Source organism: Schistocerca gregaria, chromosome 3 (assembly GCF_023897955.1).
Source record: "Schistocerca gregaria isolate iqSchGreg1 chromosome 3, iqSchGreg1.2, whole genome shotgun sequence".
In the NCBI taxonomy this organism is placed as follows: Eukaryota; Metazoa; Arthropoda; class Insecta; order Orthoptera; family Acrididae; genus Schistocerca; species Schistocerca gregaria.
This window is the reverse complement of record NC_064922.1, coordinates 767,536,608-767,562,406: the sequence shown is the minus strand read 5'-3', so window position 1 is coordinate 767,562,406 and position 25,799 is coordinate 767,536,608. Positions and strand designations below refer to the sequence as shown.

General features: G+C 43.4%; 1 protein-coding gene across 4 annotated transcripts in view; it reads right to left on the bottom strand.

The window, feature by feature from the left end:
- Positions 1 to 25,799, bottom strand: part of LOC126354015 (ATP-dependent translocase ABCB1-like) — a 243,714-nt gene that overhangs the window by 60,299 nt on the left and 157,616 nt on the right. For all 4 annotated transcript variants that reach the window (XM_050003336.1, XM_050003337.1, XM_050003334.1 and 1 more), the window contains 2 exons: positions 19,880 to 20,075; positions 2,601 to 2,860 (listed from right to left, as the gene is read on the bottom strand). In XM_050003336.1, the coding sequence (XP_049859293.1) occupies positions 2,601 to 2,860; positions 19,880 to 20,075 (456 nt within the window). The remainder of the gene's footprint in view (positions 1 to 2,600; positions 2,861 to 19,879; positions 20,076 to 25,799) is intronic.

Here is a 25,799-nt window from a genome sequence, read left to right as displayed (position 1 = left end):
TCCAACAGGACAATGTACGTCCGCATGTATCCCGTGCCACCCAACGTGCTCTAGAAGGTGTAAGTCAACTACCCTGGCCAGCAAGATCTCCGGATCTGTCCCCCATTGAGCATGTTTGGGACTGGATGAAGCGTCGTCTCACGGGGTCTGCACGTCCAGCACGAACGCTGGTCCAACTGAGGCGCCAGGTGGAAATGGCATGGCAAGCCATTCCACAGGACTATATCCAGCATCTCTACGATCGTCTCCATGGGAGAATAGCAGCCTGCATTGCTGCGAAAGGTGGATATACACTGTACTAGTGCCGACATTGTGCATGCTCTGTTGCCTGTGCCTATGTGCCTGTGGTTCTGTCAGTGTGATCATGTGATGTATCTGACCCCAGGAATGTGTCAATAAAGTTTCCCCTTCCTGGGACAATGAATTCACGGTGTTCTTATTTCAATTTCCAGGAGTGTAGATATTTGAGAGTTTAAGGGATCTTTGGAACCATATAGTTTCATTTGATTAAAGCACCCATAGCTGAGTTTGGGGTAGGATTCCCCATTTCGTCCAAAGGTGAGGTGCTACTCCAATACAGGTGGAGAGCTTCTGAAATGCTTTTAGAAAAAAAAAAAACGTTCAAATGTGTATGAAATCTTATGGGACTTAACTGCTCAGTCCCTAAGCTTACACACTATTTAACCTAAATTATCGTAAGGACAAACACACACACCCATGCCCCAGGGAGGACTCGAACCTCCGCCGGGACCAGCCGCTCAGCCCATGACTACAGCGCCTAAGACCGCTCGGCTACTCCCGCAGAGCCAATGCTTTTAAACTTAGGAGGAACACGAAGAGGGCTGATGCCTGAATAGGAATTTGGACTGAGGAGGGTAGCGTGCTAAAATAGTCTGTGCATTTGCGTAAAGCCACTGTGTCACACTGGCGTAGTGACTAGCGCATCTGCCAACTGAGATGGAGACGTGATTTTGAATCCTGGCCTTGGTACGAATTTTCATTCGTCTGCATAGATACGTCACAGATATCTGAGACATAAGATCTCTAGAACCAATATACTACTGGCCGTTAAAATTGCTACACCAAGAAGAAATGCAGATGATAAACGGGTATTCATTGCACATTTTCACGGAATTTGGGTGCATAGATCCTGAGAAATCAGTACTCAGAACAACCACCTCTGGCCGTAAAAACGGCCTTGATATGCCTGGGCATTGAGTCAAACAGAGCTTGGATGGCGTGTACAGGTACAGCTGCCCATGCAGCTTCAACACGAGACCACAGTTCATCAGAAGTAGTGCCTGGCGTATTGTGAAGAGCCTGTTGCTCGGCCACTATTGACCAGACGTTTTCAATTGGTGAGAGATCTGGAGAATGTGCTAGCCAGGGCGGCAGTCGAACATTTTCTGTATCCAGAAAGGCCCGAACAGGACCTGCAACATGCGGTCGTGCATTATCCTGCTGAAATGTAGGGTTTCACAGAGATCGATTGATGGGTAGAGCTACGGATCGTAACACATCTGAAATGTAACGTCCACTGTTCAAAGTGTCGTCAATGCGAACAAGAGGCGACCGCGACGTGTAACCAATGGCACCCCATACCATCTCGCCGGATGATACGCCAGTACGGCGATGAAGAATACACGCTTCCAATGTGAGTTCACCGCGATGTCGCCAAACACGGATGCGACCATTATGACGCTGTAAACAGAACCTGAATGCATCCGAAACCATGACGTTTTGCCATTCGTGCACCCAGGTTCGTCGTTGAGTACACCATCGTAGGCGCTCCTGTCTGTGATGCAGCGTCGAGGGTAACGGCAGCCACGATCTCCGAGCTGCTAGTCCATGCTGCTGCAAACGTCGTCGAGCTGTTCGTGCAGATGATTGTTGTCTTGCCAACGTCCCCATCTATTTACTCAGGTATCGGGACGTGGCTGCACGATCCGTTACAGCCATGCCGATAAGATGCCTGTCATCTCGACTGCTAGTGATACGAGGCCGTTAGGATCCAGCACCGCGTTCCGTATTACCCTCCTGAACCCACCAATTCCATATTCTGCTAACAGTCATTGGATCTCGACCAACGCGAGCAGCACTGTCGCGATACGATAAACCGCAATCGCGATAGGCTACAATCCGACCTTTATCAAAGTCGGAAACGTGATGGTACGCATTTCTCCTCCATACACGAGGCATCACAATAACGTTTCACCAAGCAACGCCGGTAAACTGCTGTTTGTGTATGAGAAATCGGTTGGAAACTTTTCTCATGTCAGCACGTTGTAGGTGTCGCCACCGGCGCCAACCTCGTGCTCTGAAAAGCTAATCAGTTGCATATCACAGCATCTTCGTGGTGTAGCAATTTTAATGGCCAGTAGTGTAGTTTCATTTCACTTATACTTTAGGTCTCTGGAACCATACATTTTCATTTCAGATATGCTGTGTCTCTGGAACCATATAGTTTCATTCCACTTCTATTATAATCGCAAAAGTCAGTATGTGACCTGTATTACTTGCGGAAAAGAGGACTAAAGACAAAAATGAGAACGTGTAAGAAACAATAGCTATCTTAATGTCAGTTTCCTCGAGCCACTGACCCCGATGACATCTCCGAAGACGATAGCGAAGGCGGGGAAGGCGAAGCCGACGAGGAGCGCGCCCAGCGTGCCGAGCGCGATGAGCGGCCACTCGGGGGCGTTGAGGCGCAGCACGCCCATTAGCCCCACCTCGGGCACCGGCTCCTCCTGGGCCGCGCCGGCCTCCGCCGCGGCGCCGCCGTCCGCCTCCTGGCCGCCCGACACCGAGGACTGGTCGCTGCGCACGCTCAGCAGCCGCTCCAGGGCCGGCGGGCCGCCCTCTGCCGGAACGCAACGTGCATTTAGTTAGCTGTTTCTGTTGGTGAGACCCTGAACCGACAGGCACAAGTCTAATGTGTGTAACCTCTGGAACATCTGTACTACGGACTATGCCACGCGTATGTTAAGAACTTTAGGAAGTTCCCCTTTTACCAATCATGGTTCAAATGGCTCTGAGCACTATGCGACTTAACTTCTGAGGTCATCAGTCGCCTAGAACTTAGAACTACTTAAACCTAACTAACCTAAGGACATCAAACACATCCATGCCCGAGGCAGGATTCGAACCTGCGACCGTCGCAGTCGCGCTGTTCCGAACTGAGCGCTTACCAATCATGGTTTCATACTCTGGGGGAATTAATCATGTGTGTAATAAGGATAATACCAGGCTCTACTCTTGAACCTCTTACAGACAGCTCCGCGAATAATTGGACGTAATGACAACAACTTCACAATACATTTACCTGATTACGAATTTTATTTTCAACTGTCAATTGTATTTCGAAAACAACAACCGTCTCCTACCTTCCAAACTTTACAGAAGCTCTCCTGCGAACCTTGCAGAACTAGCACTCCTGAAAGAAAGGATATTGCGGAGACATGGCTTAGCCACAGCCAGGGGGATGTTTCCAGGAGTCGTGAGTCGTGCTTCGGTAGCTCAGATGGTAGAGCATTTGCCCGCGAAAGGCAAAGGTCCCGAGTTCGATTCTCGGTCGGACACACAGTTTTTATCTGCCAGGAAGTTTCATATTTAAATTATTTATTTGTTTCACTTGTTCTGATTAGGATTATCAGGCCTTCTTCTACATCGGACCTCTGTTTCACAAATACAGTATCTATTACAACTCAGTTCAAAAATGGTTCAAATGGCTCCGAGCTCTATGGGACTTAACTTCTGAGGTCATCAGTCGCCTAGAACTTAGAACTACTTAAACATAACTAACCTAAGGACATCACACACATCCATGCCCGAGGCAGGATTCGAATCTGCGACCGTAGCGGTCGCGCGGTTCCAGACTGTAGCGCCTAGAACCGCTCGGCCCCCCACGTCCGGCTACAACTCAGTTACCGAAGAAATAACAATTTTAATACGACAACTAGTATTAAAATGATTTGAGTGTCTGAAATGGCAATGTGAGTAAATTATATTAACTGTGGACTAATGAAGTTAAAACTGGCAGTTACTTGTACTACTGCAGTCGCGACTTCAATAAAAGTAATGACAGTGGCAGATATAAGAAGAATTTATGGGTGTACAAAATAATTGCTTCTTGATATTGCGACTTATGGGAAAGGAAATTTAAAGTGAATGGGGAATGAGGAAGACCGGGCTGCAAAGAGCGATGTACTAACGTAACGAGTGCCTACAGGGAAAACGGTAACCCTCATTACTGTTAAGAAGACCTCCTGTCTTTTGAAGCTGGAAATGTTATTTACTCCTCTAATATAATTAGGAGGTTGTTCCAGAGTCGCGTTCTTGCTACTGAGAAGGACTTCGCAAAGGTCACTGAAAGATAGAGTGGGACAGAAACGATTTTGCTCTGACGGGAATGGACTCCGGGAAGGTGAATAAACGATGCTACATCTACATCTGTACTCTACAAGCCGCCTTGCGATGTATGGCGGAGGGTACTTTGTGCCCCACTGTCGTTTGTCCCCTTCATGGTGCAGTGGCGAATAGTTCTCGGGAAGGAAGAGTGCCGGTAAGCCTCCGTGTCAGCTCGAATCTCTCTACTTTCATCTTCATTCCTTTTTGCGAGATATACGCAGGAGGAAACAATGTATTTGTTGACTCTAAAAATGGTTCAAATGGCTTGAGCACTATGGGACTTAACTTCTGAGGTCATCAGTCGCCTAGAACTTAGAACTACTTAAACCTAACTAACCTAAGGACATCACACACATCCATGCCCTAGGCAGGATTCGAACCTGCGACCGTAGCAGTCGCGCGGTTGCGGACTGAGCGCTTACCAATCATGGCTTCATACTCTGGGAGAATTAATCATGTGTGTAATAAGGATAATACCAGGCTCTAATCTTGAACCTCTTATAGACAGCTCTGCGGATAATTGGACGTAATGACAACTTCACAATACATTTACATTTTATGTACGTGTCACCTACCAGAGCCGCATCTAGACGTATCAGGAGTCCCATATAACTCCAAATGCACACGCCCTACAGCATTACAGAGCCTCCACCAGCTTGAGCAAAATGGGTCAAATGGTTCTGAGCACTATGGGACTTAACATCTGAGGTCATCAGTCCCCTAGACTTAGAACTACTTAAACCTAACTAACCTAAGGACATCACATACATCCATGCCTGAGGCAGGATTCGAACCTGCGACCGTAGCAGTCGCGCGGATCCAGACTGAAGCGCCTAGAAACGCTCGGCCACACCGGCCAGCTTGTTGACTCTCCTACGAACTGTAACAACAAACCACCCGTAATGCTGAACGCTTCTTTTGCCCGTTTGCCACTGCAGTTCTTTCATCATCTCTGTTTCCCTGCTCACTAAATGAACCTGTAACAAAACACGTTGCTCTTCTTTGCATCTTCTCTGTTTCCTCTATCAGTCCTATCTTGTATGGATGCTATGTTAGTAAGCACAAAAAAAGAAGGAATATATAGTGTACACTGTGTTTTGGTCAAGCAAAGTCAAATCATTAAGGCACAAAAATTTCTAAAATATCAAATAAAATTCCTTGAAACGTCTCTGTTAGATTCGTTTCATACTATTTAACTTGTATTTCTTGCTGTCACGCTCAATTATTTGTAATTTAGCTTTTTTACTTCCTTTTGTCTCCATTCAGTGACACAATTACATTAAAGTATCAAATTTTCCAGTAAGCATCCAATCTTATGTACATTACCTACATTTTGTGCTCCCAAATTTTCTTTCTCTCCTTATCATCTGTACAAATGAATGTGTATGTTCAATTTGTCTGGTATATGGTAGCAGTACATCATCTGGCTGTCTGCAGTGGTAGCAACTGTGTAGTCAACGTAGCTTCCTCAGTCAATGCAAAGACATTTGTACCCTTTCGGTAGTTATTTGACATTATTTAAGTTGGTGGCGGAAAGGACCCCTCTGGCCTCTTCCGGCAACCTGGGGGAAGTTCGTTGCCTTGAGAGCGTGCTTTCGGAACTTGGAACTTGGTAAGTGAAGACGGTACTCTTAAGAGCGACTTGGCGCTGCTGAGTGTATTAATTTGTGTAGGTATGCAGCTATTCCAACTAACGTACCTGTCTGGTCTGCTAGTTCATATTTAAGTTCGGCAGTCGAATACTTACATTTCTCAGAGCTCATTTTTCTGTATGGAGTTTTAAGTGCTGTAGGAAGCTCCTTACTCCAGCACATGTTTAAAATTCACTTGTCTGACTCCTCTTTCAGCTGGAATGTATTTGTGAACTTTTCTCGTGTATATGTGTTTTATTCCTTCTACTTTTCATTTCGATTCAATTTCAGGATTGTGTAATGTCACAGTGTGTAATTTCAGCATCGTCTTGAATAAGTTTTATTCTTAATTACGCGTGATGCATGATTGCTATTTGTGTCTATACGATTTATATTTGTGTTCCTGAAGTTTACACGAGTCTTAATGTTTTTGTTTTATTCATGAATACTCACAGCATTTGTGGGTGTTTCACGCCAGCGTTGCTTAGTTTCATGTGCAAGGTGATGCAGATAAATTTCCTTGTCCGAAAGTGTTCCATAGTATTCTTGTTCACAACAATTTAACCACAGCTACAGTGATGAACCTCTGAGCCTCTGACTTACTGTATTGAGCAAAATTCTTTTTATCTCTTTTCTTGTGTGTGAATCGTGTATGTTTGTGTGAACTTTTCCCACGCGCGCCAAGATTTCCTTTTCATTCACCACCACAATATGCCACACAGCACTCAATATAATAATAATAATAATAATAATAATAATAATAATAATGTAAGTGAGTTAATAAATTACGTATCAGGCAACAACAGATCACAGTTTAGAATTATTTTGTGAATTTTTAATATGATATTTTATTTTAATAACCTACTTTAAACTGCCATGACTGTTTCTCAGAAAAACCCGTCCGCTTTTGTAAGATTATTTTGAATACATCTGAAGGGCAAAAGGCAAGCCTTATATTTGTAGACTTTGTATAATTATCTTCTTCTTTTTGTTGAGGCTTAAGCTCCTGCTTGCTCTGAATCATTTGATTTAATGATTATACTTAAATTGTTCCCGTATGTTCATTCCATATATTCAAATGGTTCTTTTTTATTAACATTAACACGTTAGTTATGCTTACCAATTCAGTGCTTAATTCATTTCATATATTAAATTTTTCCCAATTTTAATTAAATTGGATAGTGACACAGAGAAATTTTGTGGCACACGAAACTTACAGTAGACTGCGTAGTTGGCTAACTTCCTCCAGTTTCTGATCGCAAACTAATACCCAGATGCCATTAGTGCTACACGGCTGAAAGATGGAAACAGCACTGCTAACTGTAATGGATCTTCTTTTGCCGACTTGAATATGGTAGAAATGCGTCTGCAAGCGTCGTTAGCGAAATGGTTGCGAATGTCTCACTACAAGCTGTCACTGACTTGTTTACAAAAGACAAAAGTTGGTACATATGATTGAGAAATCTAAACTTGTAATTTAATTCCCCATATATACGGCTCAAATGTCAGACATGGTCCACGATTCTGGATTGTGGCACATACACACTGGGCACCGCTATATTTGGTTGCTAATGTACGACCACATCCAGGCCGCCAATATGATCCACAGTTGAGGCCAAGGTACGGGTTCGGATCTGTACGTTGAGTTCAAGATCACTGGATCTCAATCCTGTGGATTCTTCTGTCTGGAGTCATCTGAAATATGTACAGGGCTCTCAGCCATAAAGGCTGAAGAAATGGAGTAGCAAACTATACAGCCTTGTCATGATTCACAAGATGATTCTTAAAGCACTGCAAAGGCGAGTACAACATTACATTGAAATGGGAGGATGACATGTGGAGCACTTCCTTTAACAGATACGAGATACGAGTGTACAGTAAATTGTAAGTTTTTTTTTTTTGAGATGGCCATATGTGATGTCTGCTCCCAATCAGACAGAGACTAAATCGAAAAGTAGACATTTCAAATAAATTTATACTGACTGTGATAACACTTCATACTAATGCCAGTGCTACCTCGTAGCCAAGAATTGGCAGTTGTTTCGAAAACGGCTCTTTCATGGACTGGTATAATTCATCTAAGAAGCAACTATGGAAAGCGTGAATATGTTGCCACATTTTTTTTATGAGAAAGTGTATTACAACTGCAACTTACTCAATCCACATAACACTGTGCAAACAACTATTCACGGTTACTATAATGTCATGATGACGATTGCATCCGATCTGTCTGCCTAGATGACAATTATTCACAGAGGCCACCTTCAGCAGCAGCTGAGAAGGTTGAGTCGTATTTTAATCCATCTTATGCTTATATTTTGTCGTTATAGTGACGCAGAAAGTGTTTTTACATATTTTTTATTCTTCTCAAAAGCACAGAATTACTAACTAAACGAGAAAATGGAAGTGAAAATTATGTTAACAAAACAGGTAAGTGTACTTGTAGCCCTTACAACACTCCTGACTCAAATGGAAACCACAAAGCAGTCATTAATAAAGTTACTTCCTTATTTGAAAATTGTTTTCCCTTAAGGTTACTAAAATTAAACAGGAGCCTAAAAATAAACCGTGGATTATACAAAGATAAAGGTATTATGTTGTACGAAAAAGAAACTGTATCTACTATCTGGAAACAGCTCTCATGTTAGCATTGTAATGCATTACAGAGATTACTGCAAAATATTGAAGCAGGTAATCCAGAAATCTAGGCAGCTTTATTATGAGAAAAAGGTAATTACATCAGGCAACAAAACCGAAAGTGCACATATCAAAAAAGGTTTGCTTCACTCCGGTTCCCAGAACTCCTAAAGACAGAGGTTGACTGTGGATATTTTATCACACACACAGTCCCTTTGACTGTCCAGAGATTTCATTAACCCGACCAAAGATGTAAACAACCATGCATGAGCACCCTCCTATTAGACAGAGGAGGTCCGACCGCCGATAAGTTCCAGTCATTCCACCTGGAAGGAGGTACACGGTTCATGTTCTCTGTGGTTAAACCACGCATAGACGATCAATACAGCGGTTTGATAGCGTCCACAGTGTTACTTTGTGCTAGGAAGAGCTCTCAACAAGGGAAGTGTCCAGGCGTCTCGGAGTGAACCAAAACGATGGTGTTCGGACAAGGAGGAGATACAGAGAGACAGAAAGTGTTGATCACATGCCTCACTCACGCCGCCCAAGGGCTACTACTGCGGTAGATAACCGCTACCTACGGATTATGGCTCGGAGGAACCCTGAGAGCAACGCCACCTTGTTGAATAATGCTTTTCGTGCAGCCACAGGACGTCGTGTTACCACTCAAACTGTGCGCAATAGGCTGCATGATGCGCAACTTCACTCCCGACATCCGCCGGCGAGAGTGGCCGAGCGGTTCTAGGCGCTTCAGTTTGGAATAGCGAGGCCGCTACGGTCGCAGGTTCGACTCCTGCCTCGAGCATGGATATGTGTGATGTCCTTAGGTTAGTTAGGTTTAAGCAGTTCTAAGTTCTAGGTGACTGATGACTTCAGCTGCTGAGTCCCATAGGGCTCAGAGCCATTTAAACCATTTGGACTCCCGACATCCATGGCGAGGTCCATCTTTGCAACCACGACACCATGCAGCGCAGTACAGACGAGCCCAACAACATGCCGAATGGACTGCTCAGGACTGGCATCACGTTCTCTTCGCCGATGAGTGTCGGATACACCTTCAACCAGACAATCGTCGTCGACGTGTTTGGAGGCAACCCGGTCAGGTTGAATGCCTTAGAGAAACTGTACAGCTAGTGCAGCAAGGTGTAGGCTGTCTAACGTTTTCGAGTGGCATTATGTGCGGCCGACGTACGCCGCGAGTGGTCATGGAAGGTGCCGTAACGGCTATACGATACGTGAATGGCATCCTCCGAGCGATAGTGCAGCCATATCGACAGAATATTGGCGATGCATTCGTATTCATGGACGACAATTCGCTCCCCCGTCGTGTACATCTTGTGAATGACTTCCTCCAGCATAACAACATAGCTCCACTAGCGTGGCCAGTATGTTCTCCAGACATGAACTTTATCGAACATGCCTGGGATGGATTGAAAAGAGGTGTTTATGGAAGATGTGACCCACCACTCACTCTGAGGCATCTACGCCGAATCGCCGTTGGGGAGTGGGACAATCTGGACCAACAGTGCCTTGATGAACTTGTGGATAGTATGCCACGACGAATACAGGCATGCATCATTGCAAGAGGACGTGTTACTGGGTATTAGAGGTACCGGTGTGTACAGCAATCTGGACAGCCTCCTCTGAAGGTATCACTGTATTGTGGTACGACATGCAATGCGTGGTTTTGACGAGTAATAAAAAGGGTGGAAATGATGTTTATGCTGATCTATATTCCAATTTTCTGTACAGGTTCCGGAACTCTCGGAACCATGGTGATGCAAAACTTTTTTTGATGTGTGTACGTGAGATATGGTCAAGATAGAGACCAGTGGGGCCAGAAAGGACGAGGAATAGGTAGCTCTAAACATAAATGAGACGCTGATAACAAGTGAAGATAGCGTTGTAAACCTCTTAAACAAGTACATTGTTTCTGTTACTGACAGCTTGGGGTTATCAGGTTCAGTAAACAGTGCAGTGGAATTTCCGAGACCAGTCTCTGCAAATAACTTCAGCATAACGGAAATGACACTCACTTCTCCCAAAGAAGTAGCATCTCTCATAAGATCCCTAAAAAATCAAAGTACTCCAGTGGTTCTGATAACATACCAACAAAGTTAATCAGAGACAGTTCATGGGAGTTCAGTTCTTTCTTAAGTTATTTGTGTCATCAATCTCTCATCAGCAAAACATTTACAGACTGGCTAAAAGATGCTTAAGGTAAGCCTCTTTAGAGCAAGGGGGATAAAGAATACCGTCAAATATCGACCAGTTTCATTTTTGCCAGCTTTTTCGAAAATATGGGAAAAGGTTGGCTTTAGTGTCTGACTGCAAATAATATCCTGTCAAGCCACACTCCGGGTTTCTTAAGGGTTCCGATATAGAGATGGCCATTCACATGAACAGTGTGAATGTGCTTAATTCACTAGGTAACAAATTAGAGGCTGCTGGCATTTGCTGTGGCCAGCCCAGAGCCTTTGACTCTGTGAATCACAGCATTCTCTTACGTAAATTAGAATATAATGGTGTCACTGTCAGTGCTGCAAAATGGTTCGACTCTTACCTAACTAACAGAAAACAAAGAGTGTCGTTGCGAAATACCTGTGGAGTGAGCAACCAGTCCTTATTTGATTAGGAATTAATACATGTGGTGTTCCTCAAGGTTCCATCTTGGGTCCGTTGCACTTTGTCGTGTACATTATTGACCTCAAGTCTGTTACATTGCCAGATGCTAAGTTTGTTTGGTTTGCAGATGATACAAACAGTGCAAAAATAGTAAGTCAAGTGCAAATTTCGAAATGACTGCTAATCAAATTTTGGTTGGCATTAATAACTGGTTTAAAGTTAATTCATCATCATTAAACTTTGAAAAGACCCACTATATGCATTTCAGAACCTGTAAGATATTTCCTTCCAGCATTTGTATAATATGTGAAGCATACAGATCGAAAAGGCTGACAGTGTTAAATTCCTGAGATTACAACTCGATAATTAATTAAGTTGATAAGGATCTATCACAGAACTGCTGAAATGTCTAAACAAGTCCGTATTTGCAATAAGAATTATATTATATGTAGAAGAAATAATATGAGGAAACTTGTATACTTTCGTTACTATCATTCTATTGTGTCATATGGGATCATATTTTGGGGCAACTAGTCAAACAGAGAAAAAGTTTTTGTGGCCAAAAGCGTGTAAGGAAAAAAGTTTTTAGAGTGCAAAAGCCTGTAAGAATACTCATTTGTGGTGTAAATTGAAGAACATTACGAAGAAACCAGTTCAAGGAACTGGGTATTCTAAGTACTGGGAATAAGAAAAATCTACAGAAAGACCTACAATCACCTACTTTTATTCAAAAAGGGATCCAGTATTTAGGAACCCAGATCTTCAATAAATTACCAGCAACCATTAAAAACTTGGTTTCAGATAAAGCACAGTTTAAACAGAGTTTGAATGACTTTTTGGTAGGCAATTCCTTCTATTCTTAGATGACTATCTTAATAGGGACTGTTAGACCAGCTTAAGTAAAAATTTCAGTTGGATTTCAGATTTGATAACAGTTGGTCACCACCGTCAAGATTACATATTTTGTGTATGCTAAACTTATTAAAAGTGCGTAAATATGTTTCATTCTGACAGTGTATTACTTCTGTAAATATTAGCAGTTCCATTGTGCTGTAATGTATTCGCGTATTCTGAAAAACTTCCTTACTAATGAACAGGGAAGTGAGTATTAAATTTAATTGTTCTATGATTTTCATGTTGTACTTTCTGACATGTTCCACACCAGTGAGAACCATCTCATTTTTGGGTCTATGGAATGAAAACGGTATCTAATCTAATCTTACAGTGAAGAGCGAAAAAAAATGATATAGTCGTTTCTGAAAGGATTTTACTCCAAAACCTTACGTTTGCAATAACTAAGGTAAGCATTCTTTTGGTGAGTATATGAAGTATAACATGATGGGCTTTCTGCTATTTAAAGAACAGAATGAAGTGGATATTTAGCCATTGCTGCAGTCACTAAGTTTTGATATATCGTTGACAAAAATAAGTTCAAAATCTTTATAGTAAGGTCATTTACTTGAGGAAGTAATTTGTAAACATAACCAAGTTACGATTTTAGTAGTATTTTAAGTTGTTTCTTTTTTACTCATACATTTTCTCGTTATTGTAACTCCAATCAAGATACATACAAAATGGTTTCACTGATCATCACCATCAACAGCACTGTTACATACAGGCCATTTCATCGAATCATCTTGAAAATACGTATATTCATGCGGAATAAATCAAGTAATCTTTGTATGGCTTGTATTTTGTTACTGTTAAAAGCCACTGGTCCAGTGTAAGCCTTTTCAAAATTAAAAACGACAGATACGTCCGAAAATAAAACCTTCTTGGTACTTCCAGTACGTTCCAACTCTATAGGCTTACCTGGCATCATTTTACATTGCACAACACTGTTTATAAATAACAACAGTTGAACTACTTAACGCATAGTGCATTAGGCATTCAATAGATGGCATGCGAAGATGACCACTACTGAAAGGGCGTTATTCCAGGAGTAAAGCCCTTTGAAAAAATGACGTCGCTGTAACGAAATCGCAAAAACACGTTTACAATGTGTGGAATACCCGCAGAAAGACGTATCTACGTGTATAGAATACAGTAACGTTTTTATCTAGTTTTATCAAAATTTGCAATAAGGCCCTTTCAGATAACTACGTAACAGCAGAAGAGATTAATCAAACTACTTGAAGTTTTCTCCAGAAGCGGACTAAGCAGAATCCTTAAGGGCAAATTAAACTGTTTTTCGACATCTCATTCAAATGGTGGGAATAATTCTGCGTAACTTCAACTATGAACGGAGAATTTGTGTCTGTTTCTGTTGAGTTGTGTGTTTTTTATTATATTTAATGAGGCGAAGGTATTGTTAACACCAGCGGAAAAATGCTGCTATTGGAGCACAAAAAAGGCGAATAGCGCCTGATTAGAAGACTCTAATTAAAAAGTGATAAGCTGCCTCATTCTACCTTTTTCAGCATCTTCAAAAATTTTCAAAAATATTTGCTTGCGAACATACACGCGCTTTTTTATGCTGAGAGAGAAGGAGACATTGGCAGTGGGAAACAGACGGAAAATTAATGAATGGACAGTGGTTGTGATATGGAAAGGGCGAAGGAGGCAATGAGAGTGTGAGAGAAAGAGCGGTGTAGTTGATAGTCTGCATCTACATTTATACTCCGCAAGCCACTCAACGGTGTGTGGCGGAGGGCACTTTACGTGCCACTGTCATTACCTCCCTTTTCTGTTCGAATCGCGTGTGGTTCGCGGGAAGAACGACTGTCTGAAAGCCTCCGTGCGCGCTCGAATCTCTCTAATTTTACATTCGTGATCTCCACGGGAGGTATAAGCAGGGGGAAGCAGTATATTCGATACCTCATCCAGAAACGCACCCTCTCAGTGGGAGGAAAAGAATGAAGGTGACATTGCCAGTGGGCGAGGAATAAAGAGAAGAACAAAGTGTAAATTGGCAAGATACAATGGTGATGAGAGATGTTTATGACAATGACAACGAGAAAGAGGGAGATAGTGACAGTGAGAAGAGAAAGCAGTAGTGGGAAGGAAGGAATGAGACAGTAGCGGTAAGAAGGAGCGAGAGGGAGACACTCACAGGAGACAGTAGTAGCAGGACATAACGAATGAAACTGTTTCTTTGACACAGGGGACAGTGACAGAAAGATACCAAGAGGTAATGACAATGAGTTGGGCTGAGTCGGAAAGGGCAAGTGAGTGTGGATGTGAACGAGCAACTTGTAGCGATGAACTAGTGGATGTAAGCTTGTTACGGTTAGGGGAGCTTGTGGGCGTGAGATACGAGATGTATTTTAAAAGGAGCCCTAATATGTTCGCAAGTCAAAGATTTTGGGAAATTTTTTAAAGGTGTTGAGGAATGTAGAATAAGGTAACTGGTAGCCCACTTTTCAGTTAAAGTCTTTTAAACAGGAGCACATTCGTATTTTTTGGGCTCCGGTAGAAGCATTTTTCCACTGGTTTTCTTCGTTTCTCTACCATAGCAGGGCATACCACTGAAATAAAAATAAATGTTTTTGTCAGTATAATTTGGTAGGTAAAGTGAAATTGAAACAATGAAAAACAAATTTTACACCTCAGCCCGGATTTTATGCGCACAAAAATGTTATATGTGGTTCAGTAATAAAACATGGGGTTCCCAAAGACCTTCTGATGATAAAGGAGACACTTTACACCATTTTTCTCCTTGATACGTCACTTCATAAATTACTTTTTCGCTTCATACCAGGTTTTACGTGTGAGTGTAGGGTAAGTTTGAACCTCTGAATCTCGGAAATGGATCAAGATGTCAAGAAATATATCAAGATTGTACGAGATCGGAATCTAAGAAATATGCCGTAAAAATTTCAGCCGTTTGCTGTGCATAACAGAAGCCGCCGCACGGTTTTGGTACCCAAAAACTAATTTTTTCGGATTTTCTCAGGAACCGCACATAAACTAAATGGTACCTCGATACGCCCCTTAAAGCTCACCGTAGACCACACACAATGCAAAAGTAACCAACGGATTTACTCCATTTGTCGAAGCTCCCGCCAGATTACGGAAAAGCTTCGGGCTTGGATAGCACTTGGATGGGTCACAGTGCAGGTCCGCCGACTGCTGTTGGTAAGCGAGGTGCCTTGTGAGGCCTACTGAAGTAGCGCTACCAGTCACAGAAACTGACAACGGCCGGGAGAGCGGTGTGTTGACCAAATGGCTCTGAGCGCTATGGGACTTAACTTTTGAGGTCATTATTCCCTTGAACTTAGAACTACTTTAACGTAACTAACCTAAGGACAACACACATATCCATGCCCGAGGCAGGATTCGAACCTGGGACTGTAGCGGTCGCGCGATTCCAGAACCGCGCGGCCACTCTGGCTTGCCGGTGTGTTGTCCAAATGCCCCTCCGTATGCGCATGGGTTGACGCATAATGGCTGAGGATGAGACGGCGACCGGTCGGTCCCGTTGTGCCTTCAAGGCCTGTGCGGACGATGTGTAGGATAATTACAGTAAGAATACCTTCTGTTAGGTATACAAATGGTCCACAGCCCAAGGGCTTTCCCAAAACTTGTATCTACCTTTCTGTCTTAAATAGAACCCCAGGTATGAGCCCCATATGTGCTGTCGCATGCGTAGCGATATAATCACGAATAATCATATACGTCAACAGATCGATTTGTTGTTAATCGAATTCTTTCTAAAACGCAGTGATTTTTCAGTGTGCTGATTTGAATGGTTATATATAGCCATGTTATGTACAATTAATGAAAGTTAATTCTATTGAATAATATCATGTAAGCAGTCTAGCCACGGTGTAGCATTGTATACAGTTTACGTAAACAGATCACAAAAACTCCATTGAGGCAAAAAAATTATTTCCCTCTATGAGCGTTGCGGATGGTTCTGCTTTAATTTGGCGTATTTGGAATGTAGTGAGTAAGTTAACGAATGAAAGAGTGATTGAACATACGGAGGAATCTAAATATCTCTTATGGACAATGATGTTTACGTGTACGTCTTGTGTAAGTCGCCTTCTTTGCCATTATTATTGCCTACCAAAAGGACTGAAATGGAAATGGGAAGTGCAGCACCATGAGCACCTGAACCGAACGCTTCCAAAATCAGAATAACCCGTCAAATGGGAAATATTGACTAAAATCTCATCCTTATGTGAGCTCACTTTCAGTACGGAAGGAAGTCATTTTACAGGTGGAAGAATGGGATGAGTGCGTTGCCTACTGAGTGTTCGTAACATTACTGGGATTCTTGGGTGGAGATTAGAACACAGCATGCATAGCTCATCGCCTTCTTTCGGGCTCTGAGAGCGGACGAATCACTGGCCTGAGGGATATGAGAGCAGATTCTGACAGTTCGCACAGATAACTGACTGCAGTAGAACGGTCACAGAACGAATGGCGGGGAGATGGACTCAGGGCAACTGTGTGGTAAGAAGAGTAAGCGCGTGTCCTTCGAAAAGTCTTTGGATTGTTCAGCTGGCTCTGACGAACATACATTTGTACAATAACAGCTGAAACATGAGCAGAGCTCACAGGGAGAGCGTCGCTACGAACGTCGGAAACAAAGTACTGGAAGCTGGGTTGAGATCTCGCGTTCTAGTACCTCGTTTACCTTACCGCCAACAGCGGTGTCTTGGGTAGTGTAGAACCAGAGTTAGATGGGACTTTGAGTGAGATTCTGTGGTGTTCATCGAAGAGTCTTGCCTCTGTAAGTGTGATATCAACACTAATGTATCCTCAAATGATCTAGAAAAAGTTTCTCTTATTACTGTGGGGAGCTCTTAGATAGATCTGATAATTGTTGAAGGCATACTGAATGCTCCTCAACACGTGGCAATAACGATAAACCCTGTTATCATACCTTCCACAACCAGGGCACCAGAGTATACATTTTGGCATGATAATGCAACACTCTACACTCCAGTCCACACTACAAACTCCTTGAGCAATCTGCAGATCCTAGACTGGTCTGATCTGTCACCTGCAGACCACGTCTCAGATGCTATAGTAAGACGTATACTTTTACATCAATCTCCAGCCAGCAATCTTCATCAACATAGACGTATGTATTACAGGGATGGCAAGAAATTCCTCAATATACCATACGGAGGCTGTTTGCTTCCATGAATAAATGACCGTATTTGTGACCCTCGAGCGTCACAGCTTGTATTGATGCTGACGACGGATGACATTTCCAAATGGAGCATTTCCAGAAAGTTTGATGAATATCGGAAAGGTGCTTCAAGTTGTAACACTTTCCATTCCTGTCATTATATTTTACCTATTAGGAGAGCTCAGAGACTACCTTCCCCAAAAACTGCTGCTGGGAGGACCGCATCCTACACGACAGATGTGAAGTGGATCACCAAACTCTAGCTGACAGACTGTTTATGTCATGTTCAGGCACCTTCTAAGGTCACCCGTGAAGAGTATTTAGCGCCCAGTTGGTCAAGAGGGCTTAACAGACGAAGCACATATTAGGGTCATTCGAAAACAAATGAGCTAGAGGCTGTATAATGAAAACGTCTGAAGGAATCGTAATGCCATTGCGTACGGAAAAAGGTGTGTAGAGGCGCATATCCACGTGACGGCAGGGAGAGCACGTTCATTCACCAATCGATCATCGCACTCAGTAGTGCTGGAAACAAAGAAATGGAGGCTTTAAAAGAAGGTCAGAGGGATGCAGAGCGTTTCTTTATAGCAGAATGAGTGCGGAGAACGGCGATTGATCAACGACTGGCACAGGTGCACATAGGGCACAGCATGTCTGTTGCCATTCCGACGCTCGCTCAGTCCTACCTCTGGGGCACTGGTTGCATCGTAAGTCGTCGACCTTCAATAATGAGGGCATCTCACTTGCTGGACTATGGTATCGGTAATACGGTGTGGTATTCCAGATCGTGTGCCAGCGGTCAACGACATCCGTCCTTCCTTGAATCGCTTGTGCCAATCCTCGATCCTTGCAACAACTTCAGTGCTCTTCGTACACTTGTGCTATTCTTCGATGAATTTCCATTCTCCGCACTCCTTACATTGCCACGAAACGCAATACATCACTTTGCTCTTCAGTTGGAGCCCTCTATTTCTTTATTTTCGGAACAGAGAAACAAAGTGGCAATCGGATTTTTATAATTTCACTGTATTTATGGTATTATGTAAAGTCACATCAAGCAGTCAATGCAACTCCAAAGAAATTCTCAAGAAAATTGAATTTGAAGGTTCCTGAAGAACTTTAATTCACTAAAATTAAAGTAAGTTTTACGACAGGCTGTGTCTCTCACTCGGTAGCGTCGGAGAATGCTAATTGGGTACTGAAGTGATCGCTGGTTTCAATATTGGTATGGTTTTTCCTTTAGTTATAACTTTTTTGGTTCAGTTCGAATAAATACATAACTTAAATACAAAATTCATCAAATATAGGCTAATTGAAACATAAATAATCAACTTTGGAATAAAAAATGCATGTCTTGTTTTCTAATTATACGTACATCGCTCCAATTGTAAATATAATTTCTTAATTATCGATGTTTTGGAACAAGTTGTTAATAATGATCGCTTTAACTAAAGGAAAACATTACAGATGTTTTAAAGATCTTTTATAAAATTTCGATGACTAAGAATTCATATTTCCGATGAAAACTAAAGTTTTACGTGCGATATGTAATAAGAAGCAAGGAGATGTGCATTTTTCGTAAAATATGTTGACTAGGTATGTGGTAATTAGCATACATTTGATTAATTTTACACTTAAGTAGTGTACGTGTTCAAATTGAATAAAAAAACGAAGGAAAAGCACCACATCGATATGCGAACCAGCGATCCACTGATTATATGACCACCAGTCTCCTACGCTACCGTGTGAGCCGCACAGCTGGTCATGAAAAACCGCTTTTAGTTTAGTGAATTAAAGTCCCTTGGAAAACTTCAAAGTCGGTTTTCTGGAAAATTTTTAAAGCTTGCACGGAACTCCTTTGGGTGACCGATATATGTGTTCTGAACTTCAAGTACCATAAACATAAAAAAAATTAAAAAAGTCCGATTGCTGGGTGGTCTCCTCGTGAGCGCAGCGGATGATGAACGCGTGCACGTGCTCGTTCTGTCGTCGCTTGGGTGTGCGCATATGTCCCACTAGCACTAAGTTTGGCGACCCAGCGCTTTTACATGGACAACACCTGCTTCTGAAGGCAATTACATTACGATCCCTTCGGGGGTTTACATTTTACGGTTTCCGCCTCATTTGAATGTCCCGAATACAAGGATGGGGAGGAAATCGCCTTTTCATTTTCGAAGAAAGGGTGTTGTACTTACGATTACAACTGAAAAACCTAAATCTGGATAGCCTGAAATAGAACTGAGACCCAGTCTTCTCGAATGAAAGTTCAGTACTTCCGCATACCGCATTCGGCGGAATAAACCCGAGGAAAATCATCAAATACAAACAAAATATGTGGTGTCTGTATGGATGCTGTGCAAGTAAACACTCGTCGCAAATGGCTTCTACACGAGTATGGATTTGGTGAATGGGTTCTTAGACGTCAATATTTGTTTTTATACGAGGAATTTGTTTTACTTCTTTAGTGTTATTGCTGTGGAGCGCTGGAACTTACCCTTCTGCTCCGGGCCCATGAGGTCTGCGGACAGCTGAGCCGTCACGAGTGTGTGGTACTGTCCGTGCAGCGTCATCAGCTGGTCGTGGCTGCCCTGCTCGACCACGTTGCCTCCCGCCAGCACCACGATCCTGTCTGCGTTCCGCACCGTCGACAGCCGATGAGCCACGATGATGGTTGTGCGACCCAAGCTGGCCTGCATAGTTATAGCATAGCCGTGTCCATAGTTTCTGAAGCCTTCACAATGCGCTACATGTACATACACTCACATCAAAACTCGAAAGTAGTTGTTCCTCACGTTCAGTTCATGACTACGAAGAGACAGGAAGAGGGGGGGGGGGGGGGAGGAGACTCAACTATTATGACAATGGTTCAGTAGCTGCCATTGGAGCATTGGAGGGGCGGTGGGGCGGTAGTGACGGATACTTTTGTTACAGTTAGAGAAAAATAATTCTACTACTGATAGGTGTAAGTAGAAGAAAGCGGGGTTGCCAGCTAGTATGCAGAATGCCAAGCTCTCATACGATCGATACAAGTAACTCCATGTTCGGTTCTCCCCTGTTCGTTTTGTATAAAATCCCTGTCTGGCAACGATCTGCATGTACGTGCAAAATTGGCAACACATCAAGCTTCAGTTTGATGTACTGCAACCGTTTACGACATAGGCGATAAGAAGCTTCAGCTTAGCGGCCCCCGATGTGTTTGAATGTTCTACAGAATGTATAATAATGATTCCCAGTATCAACGCGATCACGCAAAGTCATAGCAGTGCCCGAAGATGGTAAATTGTAACACCGAATCCTGTTGCATATGAATAAAAGCAGTAAATACAGATGAAGGTGTCAAGCTTAAGACATGTAAGATTGGTGAATTCAGCGCCTTCCCACCACTACTGCCGCTGCACGACATCGCTGCACTCCGCTGGACTCTGCCCGATAAATCGTCTCGCGTTGCTATACTGCTTGGGACGTTGCCAGCGATGCTCAACTAAAGGTCATAGACTCGGATTTGCACTGCTGGTCATTAAAATTGCTACACCAAGAAGAAAACGGGTATTCACTGGACAAACATATTATACTAGAACTGACATATGATTACATTTTCACACAATATGGGTGCACAGATCCTGAGAAATCAGTACCCAGAACGACCACCTCTGGCCGTAATAGCGGCTTTGATACGCCTGGGCATTGAGTCAAGCAGAGCGTGGATGGCGTGTACAGGTACAGCTGTCCATGCAGTTCATCAATAGTAGTGACTGGAGAACGTGCTGGCCAGGGCAACAGTCGAACATTTTCTGTATCCACAAAGGCCCGTACAGGACCTGTAACATGCGGTCGTGCATTATCCTGCTGAAATGTAGCGTTTCACAGGGATCGATCGAGGGTGGAATCACGGGTCGTAACACATCTGAAACGTAACCTCCACTGTTCAAAGTGCCGTCAATGCGAACAAGAGGTGACCGAGACGTGCAACCAATGGCACCTCATACCATCACACCGGGTGATACGCCAGTATGGCAATGATGAATACACGCTTCCAATGTGCGTTCACCGTGATGTCGCCAAACATGGATGCGACCATGATGATGCTGTAAACAGACCCTGTATTCATCCGAAACCATGACGTTTTGCCATTCGTGCACCCAGGTTCGTCGTTGCGTACACCATCGCAGGCGCTCCTGTCTTTGATGCAGCATCAAGGGTAACCGCTGTCATGGTCTCCGGGCTGATAGTCCATGCTGCTGCAAACGTCGTCGAACTGTTCGTGCTGATCGTTGTGTCTTGCAGACGTCTCCATCTGTTGACTCAGGGATCGAGACGTGGTTGCACGATCCTTTACAGCCATGCGGATAAGATGCCTGTTATCTCGACTGCTAGTGATACGAGGCTGTTGGGATCCAGCACGGCGTTCCGTATTACCCTCCTGACCCACCGATTCCATACTGCTAACAGTCATTGGATTTCGACCAACGCGAGTAGCAATGTCGCGATACGATAAACTGCAATCGCGATAGGCTACAATCCGACCTTTATCAAAGTCGGAAACGTGATGGCATGCATTTCTCCTCCTTACACGAGGCATCACAACAACGTTTCACCAGGGAACGCCGATCAACTGCTGTTTGTGGATGAGAAATTAGTTGGAAACTTTCCTCATGTCAGCACGTTATAGGTGTCGCGACCGGTGCCAATCTTGTGTGAATGCTCTGAAACGCTAATCATTTGCATATCACAGCATCTTCTTCCTGTCGGTTAAATTTCGCGTCTGTAGCACGTCAACTTCGTGGTGTAGCTATTTTAATGGCCAGTAGTGTACATTCTAAGCAAAAAAGTAAAAAGAAAAGAAACGATGCACCACAAAGAAATATATGAATGGAAATCGGCGTATGTTGTGTGCACGTACCATAAGACCCGATATCCAGGGGTGACGGTCTGGGGTGCCATTTCTTTTCATAGTAGGACCCATTTGTTTGTCATCCGTGGCACCCTTACATAGCAGTGACGTATCGACGATATTTGACGTCGTGTTTTGTTACCCTTGATGGCAAACCATTCTGGACTTACATTTCAGCACGATAATGCCCGTCCGCTACGGCGAGAGTTTCTACTGCATGTATCTGTGCTTGCCAAACTCTAACTTGGTCAGCAAATCTGCTGGATCTCTCCCCAATTAAGAAACTTTGGAGCATTACTTGTAGGGCTCTCCAACCAGCTCGCGATTTTGACGATCTAAGGCGCCAATTGGACAGAATTTGGCGTAGTATCCCTTAGGAGTACATCCAACAATTCTACCAACCAATGCCAAGCCGAATAAGTGCTTGGATAAGGGCCAGAGGTGGACGAAAGCGTTATTGACTAGCTCAATTCGTGAAGCCCTTTCTCTTGAACAAATTATATAATTTTTCTGAATTTGTAGTCACTTTTCGTCTGTTCATGTACATTACATCTACTGATATCCGTCCCATTCGGATAATGTATCTTTTTTTTCTCTTAGAATGCATTTTCTTCGGATATCTGTACTGTTGTGACCAATATCGTGTGGAAAAATCTGAACTTGTTCACGTTATTATCAAGAGATTGCACCCTGTTAAGAGACATACATTCAAAGTCACCATTCAAAGATTTTATTTTTACGTGAACTGCAAACCTGTAAATTATTGCAAAGTCGTTCTGTACTTCGATTGTCTACCGCTAAGCGTACTGCATTCTTTGTCTGGCAAAGTGAAGGTAAATCTGTAGTCGATATCTATGGACGTATAGCTGTCTCATCAATCATGTGTTTGGACGACAGAATTCTGTCTTGCCCCTCTGAACGCTAGAGAAAGGCCTTGTTTGCTGTCTTTGAACTCACTGGTTGTTCACGATATTCGGGGCTAGCTTGCCTTTCTGGAGTCGTTAGGCCAGGTGCATCATGAGGATGCTGCCTGTAACAGTCCTATGAAAAGATCGTATGGCATTGTTGGCCGGGAGGCCCCATTCGGGGGAGTTCGGCCGTCGTACTGCAAGTCCTCTTTAGGTGACGCCACATCGATGACTTACGAGTCAATGATGATGAAGGACACACAACTTCCAGTCCTCTGCCGGAAATCGAACCTGGGCTCCCTGCGTGTTAGGCGGCAACGCTACCGCTACGCTACGGAGGCCGACAACAGCCCTATTTTACGTTCCGATGGTCACTTCCACGATGCCATGTACAAGAACTTTGGTGAGATCGGGATTACGCTAGGACAGCTCCTACGTCTACATCAACACTACTCTGCAGTTCGCACTTACGTACACGGCAGAAGGTTCATCGAACCGCTTGCTATTTCTATACTGTTATACTGTCGATAGTGGGTGGAAAAAACGATCACTTAAATCTTTTCGCAAGAGTTATGACCTCTCTTATTTTATTAGGCTGATCATTTCTTCCTAGGTAGGTTGGTGTCAATAAAATATATTCGCATTCAGAAGAGACAGTTGGTCATTGAAATTTCGCGAAAAGTTATCGCCGCAAAGAAAAACACCTTCGTTTTAGTGACTGCCAACCACCTTCTGTATCATATTCGTGACATTTTTTCCCATATATTGTGATAATACAAAACGAGATTTCCTTCTTTAGACTTTTTCGATGTTCTCTGTCGATCCTATTTGACAGTATTCCATATTGCACAGCAGTACTCTAGCAGAGGACGGACAAGGACAGTGCAGGCATCTTCTTTAGTAGACCCGTTGCATCATCTAAGTGTACTACCAATAAAGCAATCTTTGGTTTGACTTCCTCAGAACGTTATCTAAATGGTCATTTCAATCTCAGTTGTTGGTAATTGTAATATCTAGGTTGTGGTGGTAAGTTCCTATGGGACCAAACTGCTAAGGCCATCGGTCCCTAGGCTTACTCACTACTTAATCTAACTTCCTTACGCTAAGGACAACACACACACCCATGCCCGACAGAGGGCTCGAACCTCGGACGGAGGGAGCAGCGCGAATCATGTCAAGGCGTCCAGGACAGCGCGGCTGTGTAGTGCGGCCAATTCCTAGGTCTTTAGTTGAACCGACAGCCTTAAGATTTGTGTAATTTATCGTGTAACCGAAATATTTTAGTTGCAACGCTTTCGGAGCTATAGATGTACTTTCCGTTACGTCTCGACGTAACATCCACTGTTGAAAGAGAGAATTTTGTTTCATGTTCACGGAACAAAATTTCTATTTCAAATTGTATCCGTGAGATTAGGATATGGCATTCATTACCTATCCATTCTTTTAATATTGTTCCGAGTATTATAGGTTGTGTAGAGATTCCTTTGGTGCCATTCTGATGTTTAATGGAATTGTACTCTTCGTGGGCCACACTTGGACAAACATAATCTGATTGTTGCTGTTGCTTATTGAGAAATGATTAATAACTACTGATTACTGTGAAGTGAAAGTAGTGAGTAGTCACTTATTATTATAATTTTGTTTCTTTATTGGATTTCAGTCCCCCCTCCCAGAGCGTAATATGCTGGTCTACAGCCTACAGAAAAGTTTAAAAAACATAATGAGAATAGATAGAAACAAGAAAAGCAGGCAATAAAACGGTGACATTGTAAAAAACTATAAAATGGCGGTAAGGTGTCGAATTTAAAATATAAAAAAAAACACTGCGGTGACGATACGGACGAAGAAGTAGACAGGAACAATTGAAAAACACGACGAAAATCTGGTTTCTGTTCGCACGAGATAAAAAACACAACTAGCGACAGTATGGTGGCTGTTCACAGCACTGACAGGGGATGCACAACATTCAGCACTCACTTATAACAGCACTAGACAGGTGACACAGAGGCAGATGGGGGGTGTGGGGGGCGAGCACCAGGACCTATGAGGAGTAGAAGAGGAGAGGAGAGGAAAAGAAAAAGGGGGGAGCCGATGGAGGGAGGGGACATAGAAAAGAGGGGGCTGGGTGGACACGAAAGGAGTGGAAAAAGTAGTGGAGAGGAGAGCAGAAAGGAGAGAAGGGAGGCAGAGAGAGGGTAGGTGGGGAAAAACAGGTTGGAAAGGGGGAGAAGAGGGAGCCCAGGGAAAGGACAGAGGAAAAGAGGGGGAGGTAAGGATCAGAGTTGATAGGAGGGATAAATGGAGGGAGAGAGGGCATCATCTGGGAAGGGGAGTTGACGGAAGCCACCTTGGGAAAGGAGATGAAGGGTGCAGAGATGGAGGGTAGGCGAGACATAACAGTGAAGGCGTGGCAGAGGGCGGGATTTGGAGAGGAGAAGAGCAACCAGGGGATGAGTGGGATCAAGGCGGCGGGAAGTGTAATGTGGATATGTTCGAGAAATAGGAGCAGATGGGGTAAAGGAATCAGGTCATAGAGGATCTGCGTGGGGGACGGGAGGCATATATGGAAGGCGTGGAGGAGTGCATGGTGCTCGAGGATCTGGAGGGACTTATAG